This window comes from Phoxinus phoxinus (genome assembly GCF_949152265.1).
Source record: "Phoxinus phoxinus genome assembly, chromosome: 19".
In the NCBI taxonomy this organism is placed as follows: domain Eukaryota; kingdom Metazoa; phylum Chordata; class Actinopteri; order Cypriniformes; family Leuciscidae; genus Phoxinus; species Phoxinus phoxinus.
In genome coordinates this window covers 10,136,652-10,147,838 of record NC_136894.1, presented here as the reverse complement: position 1 = coordinate 10,147,838, position 11,187 = coordinate 10,136,652, and the positions used below count along the sequence as shown (strand labels likewise).

General features: G+C 40.0%; 1 protein-coding gene across 2 annotated transcripts; it reads right to left on the bottom strand.

The window, feature by feature from the left end:
• Window positions 1–331: 331 nt before the first annotated feature.
• khdrbs1b (KH domain containing, RNA binding, signal transduction associated 1b) lies at window positions 332–10,371 on the bottom strand. Of its 2 annotated transcripts, XR_013794993.1 has the most exons (11): window positions 9,987–10,333; window positions 8,336–8,457; window positions 7,215–7,331; window positions 6,856–7,002; window positions 6,188–6,324; window positions 5,865–6,072; window positions 5,686–5,753; window positions 5,414–5,472; window positions 4,874–5,063; window positions 2,801–2,864; window positions 332–2,485 (listed from the first exon to the last, which is right to left on the bottom strand). XR_013794993.1 is itself a non-coding variant. In XM_079589935.1 (9 exons), exons 1-9 carry the CDS (start codon window positions 10,078–10,080, stop codon window positions 4,957–4,959), a joined length of 1,059 nt encoding a protein of 352 aa, XP_079446061.1. In that variant the 5' UTR covers window positions 10,081–10,371; the 3' UTR covers window positions 3,819–4,956. The 2 variants fall into 2 exon arrangements, 1 of the variants encoding a protein (XP_079446061.1); XM_079589935.1 differs by lacking the exons at window positions 332–2,485; window positions 2,801–2,864 and having other exon boundaries at window positions 3,819–5,063; window positions 9,987–10,371.
• Between the last annotated feature and the right edge of the window lie 816 nt (window positions 10,372–11,187).

Below are 11,187 nucleotides of genomic sequence, written 5' to 3'. Positions count from 1 at the left end.
GTTTTAGGGTAAAAATAGCCACTGATACCCAAATTGAAACATTTAAAAGCTAAATCGCTTGACTAATTAGAATCATTTGACAGTGCATTGCTTCACTTTTTGAGCTACTACACATCGTACAATACATTTAATATAGTATTATTTAATATAATACAGACTTTTCCAATTACCAACAAAGGCAACTAGATTTTAAATTACCGTTGAACATGGTCGCATTTGCATCCATCACTGTCCGAATCCCTGAGGAGAACAAGCTATCAAGAAACATGAAGACATAAGCTTAGAAAGAGACAAAGGAGCCAGGTCTAGAATTTTTGTATTTTTTATTTTTGACATTACAAAATAGGTAAAAACAAATGCCAAGTTATTAGGTATTCTCTTTGTAGTCACACGTAATAATTTGACGGCTGTGTGCGCACGTGGATACACCAACTTCCTAACAAGTTTGAATAACTTTCAAAAGTGAAAAATTCTGTCCACTTCCCTAAGTCACCGAAAGGTTTCTACAGCCCCAAAGGCATTAGATTTCTTCTACAGAAACAAGGCCAACAGCTATGCTGAAAGATGAGCACTTCAATAAGCTTAAATCCAGTTTAGCTGCATTGAAATACAGGCTCGTCAATCTCCTTAAGAAAACAAAAGAATACAGACTCCTGGCACTCATCAATTTCATCACTAATCCCAAGCAACTCCCATGGTTCCCAACATTGTTTTAGGCGTGTCTGCTGGAAAACATGCAATGGAATGTTACTTCAGCGACAGCCAAGGTGGAGGTGTCCAACTCTTTGTCCTGGAGGGCTACGGATTACTCAAGCCAGATTCCACATGGATGGATTTAATTCATTTTCATCACAGCACATTGAGAGGGACCTTTAGGAGGCTCAGTTATTACCAGCATTTCAAACTGAAGGAGGTGGCCAGCAGCCATGGTTCTCCAGGACATGAGCCAGAAACCATCACGGCTCCTCCCCATGCACTCAAAACCCTGGCTCCCTGGAGAGTGTGTACTGGTTAGGTGTGAAACTAGCAAAATAGCCATGCAGGAAGACAGACAGACATTGGTGTGAGAATTTTATTTGCATTCGAAAAGCCATGCTTCCTGTTTTCAGTATGCACAATGTGTCGGTTTCAAACCACCACACATGCCTTGCACATTACCCCAGAGGCATTTCCCCAGCAGCTGTAGACCACGTATGTCCAACGCAAACAGATATGACTGTGTAAACAAAGACCCATTTAGTGCACACAGTTGGGCTGAACATTTCCACCTCCTTGAGACTTCGAGTATTCTTTACCCCCTAGCATCTGTCCGGAAAATAAATATTTCCATTATCTGCTTTTGCGATTTCTCATTACAGTGAAGCCCGCATACACATCGGTCAACCTCCTACCCACGTGGACCCATTGTTCGACTCCACTTGAGCAGTGGCTGATGCTTATTAAAATCTGTGCAGAGGACAGATTTGTCTCTAATGCAATAAGGCATTAGTCCTGTTAGCCAGTCGGCAACCAGTGGCGGCTCCACGGGGGGGACAGACACACTGTCAACGGCGGTAATTGGTCAGAATGACGGGCTCGAATCTTTCATGTGCTGAGAGGGGGGTGGGGGGATGAGCAAAAGATGAAAACTAAAGCAATACACACTGACGCGACGGTGACATGCACAAAAGCCATGCAGTGCCAAATTCAGACTCTGCACAGTGAGGATTAGAAAAAGATGAATTTATGGAAAGCTCTCTCAATTAGGGCAAAAAAGACCTTTATCCAGAACTTAAGGTAAAAATGTTAGTATGATTTAGATCAACAGTTGCACTGTTGCGAGCCCCAGGAGATTTTTGCATTTGGTTCATGAGATGGAAAATTCAATTGTGATTCAAGCAAACTGCAAGACCGTTCCACCGGCTTAAACCCATTCAAACATATCTACGGTACTCAAAGAGCAAGAAAAAATTACCATGGCAATTAAAGGACAAAGTCTTTGCTAAGAGATAGGGGCCGGACAGCTCTAAATTAGCATGTACATTCCTCTGAGCGAGGAACTGGGGAAGACATGCTTGTCTTGCAGAATAAAGCACTGGAGTATTGTCTGAGGTAGATGTTTAGAGAGCCCGGACAGAATTCTTCGAGCTTGTTAAAATGATTTCTTGGCCAACGTGAGAAGAAGAGGTCAATTTAAAGATGAACATTTAAAGTTAAGTGTGCTTAGAAAGCACTTGGTGAACAGTAAAAAGAAACTTTTCAGTACAGAGAAATGACTTTGCATAACCACTGGAGAGCACTGAGCAGATATACACAGCACCAGACCTCAAGACATTTCAACCCTTTTAAGAGGTTGCTGGTTTAAACTTTAGCTGACAGGACCATCGATTTCTGCCATTCCACCCCATTCAGAAGCTGTCCAGTCAGACCGTCCATGGTTCCATAAAGACGGCTGGTGTTCAAAGGTAAGATTGCTCTTACACTGCAAACAAACACTTGTCTTTTCCTGTAGGAGAATTACAAGTCAATCAGCAAAGTGACCAAAAGGGGGAGGAGCACACACACACACACACACACACACAACTCTGAGCTAAACATCCGATTCATCTTGTATGATATCACATCAATCACAATAGGCCACTGAAGCTACCAGTAATTACTGAGCATATAGTGGAAACCGGAAGCAAGCCCATTAGGGCAGTGCGACTTCGTACCATTTAGAGCTTCTTGCAGAACATGCAGATTTGGAAAACCTCGACTCATCAGAACGGGAATGGACTTAAACTACAGAGAACAATAGGATAAAGAAAGGATAACTGACCTGTGGAGAGGTCTGACATTCTTGTTTAAACTTTCCATTTCCAGGAATTTCCAGGCATCACAACCTGAGGGAGAGAGAACACTATGAGCGAACAACCAAACATTGCAATGATAAACTATATTGTATAGAATAAACTCATGCAATCTGCCAAGATTGAGTCATGCAACTCAAGCTTTCCCAGGTAACATTTTCAGGTAGGACATAGAGTTCTTCAATACGTTAAACAAATCGCAAAAGAAAAAAACAGGAGCAGCATTACAAACATAGATGGATCAAGATTTGACACTGAGCACTTTTAGCATGAGTTGCATTACAATTCTGCTCTAGAATGTTAGTACACAAATATTATTATAAGCAAAATCTATTACTGCGTGTTTGTATATTTTTTTCCACTTTACTTTTATATTTTTAAACGACTGAATATTTTAAATCATTGCACGCCGTCACCAAATACTTTTAAGTAAATAAATGTAACATTACTCACAAATTTAGGGTTAGGGTTACCTTTACAATGCTGCATTATGTTTAACAGTCCTCTCCTGCCCTCTTTACTAAAAGCAGCCAACGTGTCGTCTTTGCATCAGACTTGACAAATATGGCCCCTGCAAGCTTAACTTTTAAATTCAAATTATTTCAGGCTATAATACATTTCCCATTCTGAGAGAGACCAAAAATAGAATGTCATTCAAGAAAAGTTTAATACATACCCAAGCATCGAATGCTTTAGTTCTCTCTATAGACATTAGGAAGCTATCCAGGTTATTTTAAAGAGCACAGGTCTTACCTCTAGGGTCCTTTTTAAGTATAAAAAGAGAGAGAAACATTAAAGGTGTGCTTTTAATTGTCAGATCAAACACTTTAAACAGACTCCTTTAGTGTAGTTTACGTCTTCAGACTACATGCATTGTTTTAAATTTAAAATCTGTTTTTGAAGAGGAAGAATGATTGGAACCGAAGATTATGAGTTATTTAAAAGGCCATTTCAGATTTTATGAAGACAAAGAAAAATAAACCAGGTTAAAGTTTCATAAAAAACAATCTAGGCTTTATTGACAACTGCTGCAAAACATGTTTTGGACAGATTTAGTTACCTATTTAGGCAAGCTTACACATGTCATTCTGCATTTTATGGAGAGGATACAAATACTAAATGGCAGTAAAGTACAGTTTGGATGTGAGTTTTTTTTCTTTTTCCTTTTTTAAATTATATACAATAGTCGGTTTTAGCTGCAGTATCCCTTTACATAAGAAAGAGATGACCCTTGTGGAGATTGTTGTCCAAATCCTTTTTTTAAAGCAGTTTTTGCATGCAGTTTATATAGCATGGTGGCATCCATGATAATCTGACTTTTTGATTATTATTTTTTACATAAGTAGCCAAACATGGGTTATTCTACAGAACAGTTTTGAAGTGTAACATCTTATTTTAACAAATTAAGGATTTGAGGACATTCCATCTCAACAGCGTCTAATTGGGCTATATTTCAAAACTCTAAAATACAAGGAAAAATATTGAGGCCTAAATCTACATTTACAGCTTTTAAGACTATTTAAATCAAATGAGGAATAAACAATGGCTGTTGGAAATACCATTAAAGACATTTTGACTTTCAGTAATTTATATCTCTTATTACAAAACAGACATTAAGTTTAGGGTCTATTTGATATGCTAGTATTAAACAGAATTTTGAAATGTAGCCTACATGGGAATCTGCAACTGCACCTCAGCAGAGTTTTTAAGGTAACACAAATTAAAGTGGTGTCCTGAGACACAAAAAGTGGCTGTACAGTTGTTAGGGTTTACCTTTCAACTAAATACTTTTTCCAATCATTTGACAAACTTTTACCATCGACAAATGCAAAAAAAGCAAGGGTAGGTATGAGCAGAGGAAAAGATATTTGCAAAAACAAATAAAAAACCAGCAATGTTTAAACTGTAATCCCTTCTAAAAGTTATATAGATTCTTGAGGCATTCAAATGCCGTTCCGTCAAGTTTCTTTAAAGTCCGGAGTAAAAAACAAAACGAAAAAAAAAGTACGGAAAAAAAAACGAGAAAAAAAACAGACAATTACTTTTGTCGGGTAGCTTAAAGTGTGAGCTGCCATGGGAGACAGTTGTTATGGCGACGCGTTGGGTGACTTTCCGCTAGTCAGACTTAGTATCGTCCATAGGGGGGTTCCCTGAATCCAGGCTTAGCCGGTCTCTGAGTGGGAGCTTTTCCACCACCAACAGTGCGCTGTGTCCCGTTCCAGTCATCTTGAGCTACGGGAGCCAACACAACAGTGCAAAAAGGTAAGATAAAGCAAGCAAACAATAGCTTACCAATATGTTTAAATAACTGACCTTTCACTAAGCCTCACCTTAAAAACATTACTGATCAAAATACCAAGGCAAGTCTGTGTTTGAATGGTTTTTAACTCAAATTTACAGGAATTATCCAAAAATAAGGTACCTGTTCTGTTACACTAGCATTACCAGTTGTAATAGCAATAACAATCTCACCCTTTAATTTACTATAAGTGTTTAAAATCATAATCAAGAGCAAATGAGGGGTTAATTTATTTGACCCTACACAGTGTCATAAAAAAAATAAAAAAAGGCAAAAATCGTACCGTAGTTTTCATACCCCTCCTGTGTCTCTCCATGTCCATAATCATAGTACTCTGCTTCTCTGGAAAAACAACAAACACTGTTCAAACTAACTATTAAACAAGAGAAACTGGCCTGAATTTCCAAAAATAACATACTAAGCCAAGCACATTGCGCTTTTTCCAAAAAGCCTCCATAAACCCCAATAATTATAAAAAAAGTTGATCTTTGAGGAAACTTTGACATTTTTCGAAGTCCCAAACCAGCAGTAATATTATGTGTTCAATTAACTTACGCTTGTGGCTGGCTGTAGTAGCTGTCATAGGATTCATAGCTTGGCTCTGTGTAGCTCTCGTCATAAGACTGAGGAACAGAAAATACAATCAATCCACAGCAACAAACTTCGCTTTGGAGATGTTGAGTGCACTAGTATCTTCAAACTCAGAAGATATATTTTCTAATAAAGAAACATACATAGTCTTCGTATGAGTCTTGTGCCGGAGGGTGCGAGGCTGGTGGAGGGGGCATCCGCTGAGACGGGGCGGGTGGACGGGCACGGTTGGAAGCTGCTCCTCGGGGCGGCTGGGCTGATGGTCCACCTCTACCTGCAGGAGCTCCCCTTGCGGCTCCACCTCGAGGGGGACCACCACGGCCACCTCCACGTGGGGGCATACCACGACCCCTGCAAGAGTAAAAAGTATAAATCTTCTACAAAATGGAAATTCTTGTTACATTAAAAATCAAGTTTAGCAGCTCAAACTAACGGTCACAATGAATATTAAAAAGGTGTATGTTACCTGGGTGCCCCAGGAGGAGGAAGACCTCCACGGCCTCTGATGGGTGGCCCTCCTCGGCCTCTGCCCCCATGTTCCTGACCCCCATTTAGATACTTCATCTCCATGAACTGCTCCTGGCAAATGTCATCCATCATGTCCTGTGAGACAGGCACACAGCTCACTAACATGACAACACTACAGACACTTCACAAGAACATCCATCTCAGAATATAAGAAATGCAAATAGTGGTTTCTACAAAATCCAATGCTTAACGAGCTGGACAACACAACTATATTTATCTCTTAACACTGAAGAGCCAGCATTAGTCCTTGAGAAACACAATCTTGCATAGCTTGCATGAGGCCATTAGAACAGGGCACAGAAGTTTGTTCTCAAAGGGGAAACATTGTTTAGCAAAACCTTTCAGTCACTCAGTCCAGCTACAGGAGTGAGCACAAAAACAACCGATTTATTCGATTAAATATTAATCTGCCGCCACGGGCAAAGCAAGTAGAGTTACAGTCCAACAACGCAGACGTTGTGGACTTAAACAATGGCCCATTTGGAATTCATAAATCACAGCACTATACACAAAGAAAGCTTAGACAAAACACATTATCTGCACTTCACTGCAAAACATGATCTCTGCGCTGCCTTTCTTGAATCCAGAGCATATTTCAGTACTTACAGGGAACAAGAACTTTTTGATCTCCTCCATGGCATGAGCCATGCGCATGTACGCCTCAGGAACAGGAGCAAACACCTCAAGGAACACATGAAGCTCCATGGACAAGTGTGCGTACTTCGGCTCTCCACTTTTTCTCAAGCTATCCTCCTGAAGAACACAAAAATAAGTTCAGCCGATCCAATTTACCCTTAAGTTGTCACTTAACCTTCACTCACACACAGCAATACAACCAAAATGTGATGAATCAAATAGCCTAAAACCATCCCTTTATTTTTTTCAAGTTTAAAGCTACCTTAGAAAAAAAGTTGTTCTTGCAGCAATCATTCATACCTTTAAAAATAACCTCAATAGGATTTTACCTTGGTTTTGTCCCTCATGGATCCTTTCCCCAGCACAGAGATCTTAGCGCCCGTCTCCTCCTGCAGTCTCTTGATGGTGTTCCCCTGTGGTCCAAGGATCTTTCCAACAAAGTTAAACTGCACAAAGCAACAAAATTAAATATTAAACCCACAGTGTTTGAAGCAATCTACAGCTCTTAACTTAGCCTGACTGTACTTGTTTTTAAGGACTAAAAACTCAATAGTTTTGATCTTCCTGAACAGGACAAGATTAAATGGAATGCAAACAGATCAAAGGCTGGAGTTGTGCTCTCCTCGACACCAAAGCAAGGGGTAACATTAGGCGGTCTGTGAACACGCATGAGGACACAACTAAAATGGGAGGGGGAAAAAAATAATTCAGGAGACTGCGGAAAACATCTGTTTTCTGCACAAATCAACAAGTTCCACTCAACAAAAAGAAAGGGAAAAAAGCCCAATATTGAAATTCATGCTAACAGCAGGAAGATGTGCAGCTGACAGGTGCGAGACAACGGTCATAAATCTAGAGATCTAACAGACTCTAAAAAGAGTCTGTAAGTATTAAGCAGCATAATCAGTAACGCAAAATCACATACCAATCTGATTCACGTACCAAAAAAAGTTAAATTCAGCTAGTCTCAACTGATCTGGCAAGCAAACTGTAAACACTGAAGGTAAAAGAAAAACACTGCCATGCTCTCTAAAACAGCAGAGGACTCAAATCAAATGGTCTAATCACCTCTGGCAGGACTATAAGCTATCACAGGACATGCACAAAGAAACATGCATTTCGAAAATATCTTAAGCCCCTTCATGACATATTACAGGCCTTTCACAGGTTTGGCAATCAAAGGTTTGCAAATTTGTCAAAATGCATCCCTCGGGATTGTAGACGTACCACTCTAATAGTGCTTTTCAAAACCAAATAAATTATACAAACAAGTTCTACTGTGTCTCAAATGTTTGTACAAATATAATACCTCCCAAGAATCCTCAGGTAACCTTTGCTTGCGATTACTGAGGAGTTACACATTCCTTCAACACCAGATCAGAAGCAGCACACGTGTAATCGAGTAGATCGGCACAGCAGACATGTTCCTAAATACCACAATGACACTCACCTTAGGGTACTGCTTGACTGGTATGAGAACCCTTTCCTTCAGTTTGATGTTTTTAGTCGTAAAGAGGTCCAGGTAGCTTTCTGTATCTTTCTCGGTCTCCCCATTTTGAACCCTTTCAATTTCTAAAAAGCACACGAAACATTATTAGGCATGAGATTTGAACATTTAAATGTAAACAAACCTACTAGATATTTGAAGACACTTTACCAATCAACTAAAATACATTTTCAAACTGATTCCACTTAAAGACATTTTCACACATTTCTTGACTTCTTCCACATTAGACAACAAGGTCAGAAACTTATTGCGGAGTTAAAATCAGCAAAAAGCAGTTTTGCCCCTTTTAAGATTAAAACCCCCAATGAATGCATCATACTCAACAGGGATCATATATTCACTGATATCATACATATATGTTTCTCCTCATAACATGACATGCTGCTGGATAAGGATTACAAATTTATAGACCAGAAATATTCTCCAGGTCATTTTACTTCAATGGCAAGTGTATGTCTGAGACTTAAGTGTTTGCTTCAGGTTGAAAAGAAAAGTGCTTGCCTCAAAGACACTGGGAGAAAAACACTAATCAATAGAGTCAGCCTCACAAGGGGACTTTTCAATGCAAGTCTGATGCTAAACACTGAACATTTACACGCCTCTGCAAATGTAACTTATGGAACCGATCTGCTGATATAAACCACAAGATACAGTTAAACTCCCACTACACTGATGATATAAGACATGTGGTGAAACGAGGCCAGGAAAAGACATTTCCTACACTAAAAAAATCCATTTCATCTCCAGATGCAACACTTCCCACACTAATGGCACATATGGTCCGGAACATGGTTTTTATTACTACGACAAATCTCAAACTTAAGATTTTCAGCCGTCTTCAATTTAATTTGATCGGGCTTGGACGAGTTCATCTCTTTCCAGATCTTTCAGTCACGATAAGCGCATGTAGCCTGGGACTCGATGTATACAAAGAAACGCCACGTTGACCCATTCGATACAGAGCCCTCCTTTACAAACAAACAATGTGAGGTAACTTAACGGTAAAGTTTTTTTTTCCTTAGTTGTATTGGGTTATCGTAGCACGCCTCATTTAAATCACGTCTGTGTATTTTTTTTTACTTTGAATATGATCAGATAAACTAATTAGGTATCGTAAAGTTGTATAAAACAGGTCATTTGTACACTTTCGGTTAAATCAAATCCAGCACGCGGCTCACAGAGTAACGTTAACGTTACCCGAGCGGAAATGGGAATGCTGCCCGGGGGATGACGGGGTAAAACTATACAGCATTACGGCTTTCGACCGTGCACAGTGGAGGATGATACAAATAACTGATACCATCCAAGAAAAGTGGATGATATTCCCGGATTTCCCTCCGGGGGAAAAAAATCATTAGCTACACACCGAAAATGGCTTCGGCAGCACGTGCCTGGTTCGAGCTAAGTAAACGAACCCCCTCCTCGCGCACTGAAACGAGACTTTGTAACGGTCGCCCTCCGTCCCACGAACGACTACAGTCGCCACGCTTCCCTCCAAACAAAACTGCTATTTATCTAACTTGCATCCCGAAAAGTTACTGGGTTACACCGCACGTGCATGTCTCCCTCCTTCGTTTTCACAATCGGCTTTTACCTGCTGATATAAGTTTCGTGGCATGAGTGAACGACGCGTCCAGGGTGTCTCGTTCAGCCAGCAGCTGCGGGAGGTATTTGTTCTCGCTCTCCATGTTGAGTTTGTAAGTAAATGAAGATTTAAACACCAAACGTCCGACGGTGAAACTATTTTAGTATCCACGTCCTGCAAGAGGTAATAAGAAGAACACACGCGTGACTGCTGCTGAAGACCGTAGTGAGTCGCAATGGCTCCTGTTCTCCGCGGTGCGGCTGGAAACAGATGAACAAAAGCTTGAGACGAGCGCAAATGACTTGAACGAGCGGAAATTACGTCACGAAAACTAGACGTATGGAACCGCCCACTTTGATGTGAAAGTTTTTAGAATGTCTATTCAAAATTGATTTTGCTTTGGGTAGAGGCTGTCTGTCCTATTCATTAACACACACACACACACACACACACACACTAATAATATAACTAATAATCTAAAATATCTGAAATTACATGTGTTCATTATGAAGTATATTAAATTACACACACACACGCGCGCGCGCGCGCGCGCATATAATAGTGCTGGACTGGTCATAGAAAACTGATCTATGTTCCTACATTAAATGTAAGGCTGTTATGCATGAATTAATATCTGCTATGCTGTCTGTTTTTTGGAGACATCCACAAAGGTTTGCATAAGCTTCTGGGCTCATCTAAGTTGTAAATTGTGAAAGGATAGCGCACACTACATAATGTAATGTTTGCTGCCCCCCTCTGGTTAAAAATGGAAAATGAATTACATTCAGGGGTTGGTGGTGAAAAATGTGGACAGTATTGATATGGCCAAATTATAAACATGACCAATTTGCCTATCCATTGAACAATAAATTATAATATAGCAATGACTTATAATGTATTATAATATAGTAATGATTTGAGCATATTCATTTCATTTACAAGACAATCCTGGCATTATATTATATCAAATATTTGAATCCATACACTATTATTATTTTCAGGGCATCCTTCATTTAAACTCAACTGTGCTTGTTTTCCTTCATGGCTTGAGCGTTCTCTCTTTACTGTAAACACAGCTTCTCAGTGCCAGTGCTGGCGAGCGGCGAGGTCAGCCGTGGCTCGGCATTGCTAGGAGGCCAGTGAAACCTTTTTGTCCAGTGAAAGCTTTCAGAACTGTCACACCTGCTTAGGTCTTTAGCACCACTTCCAC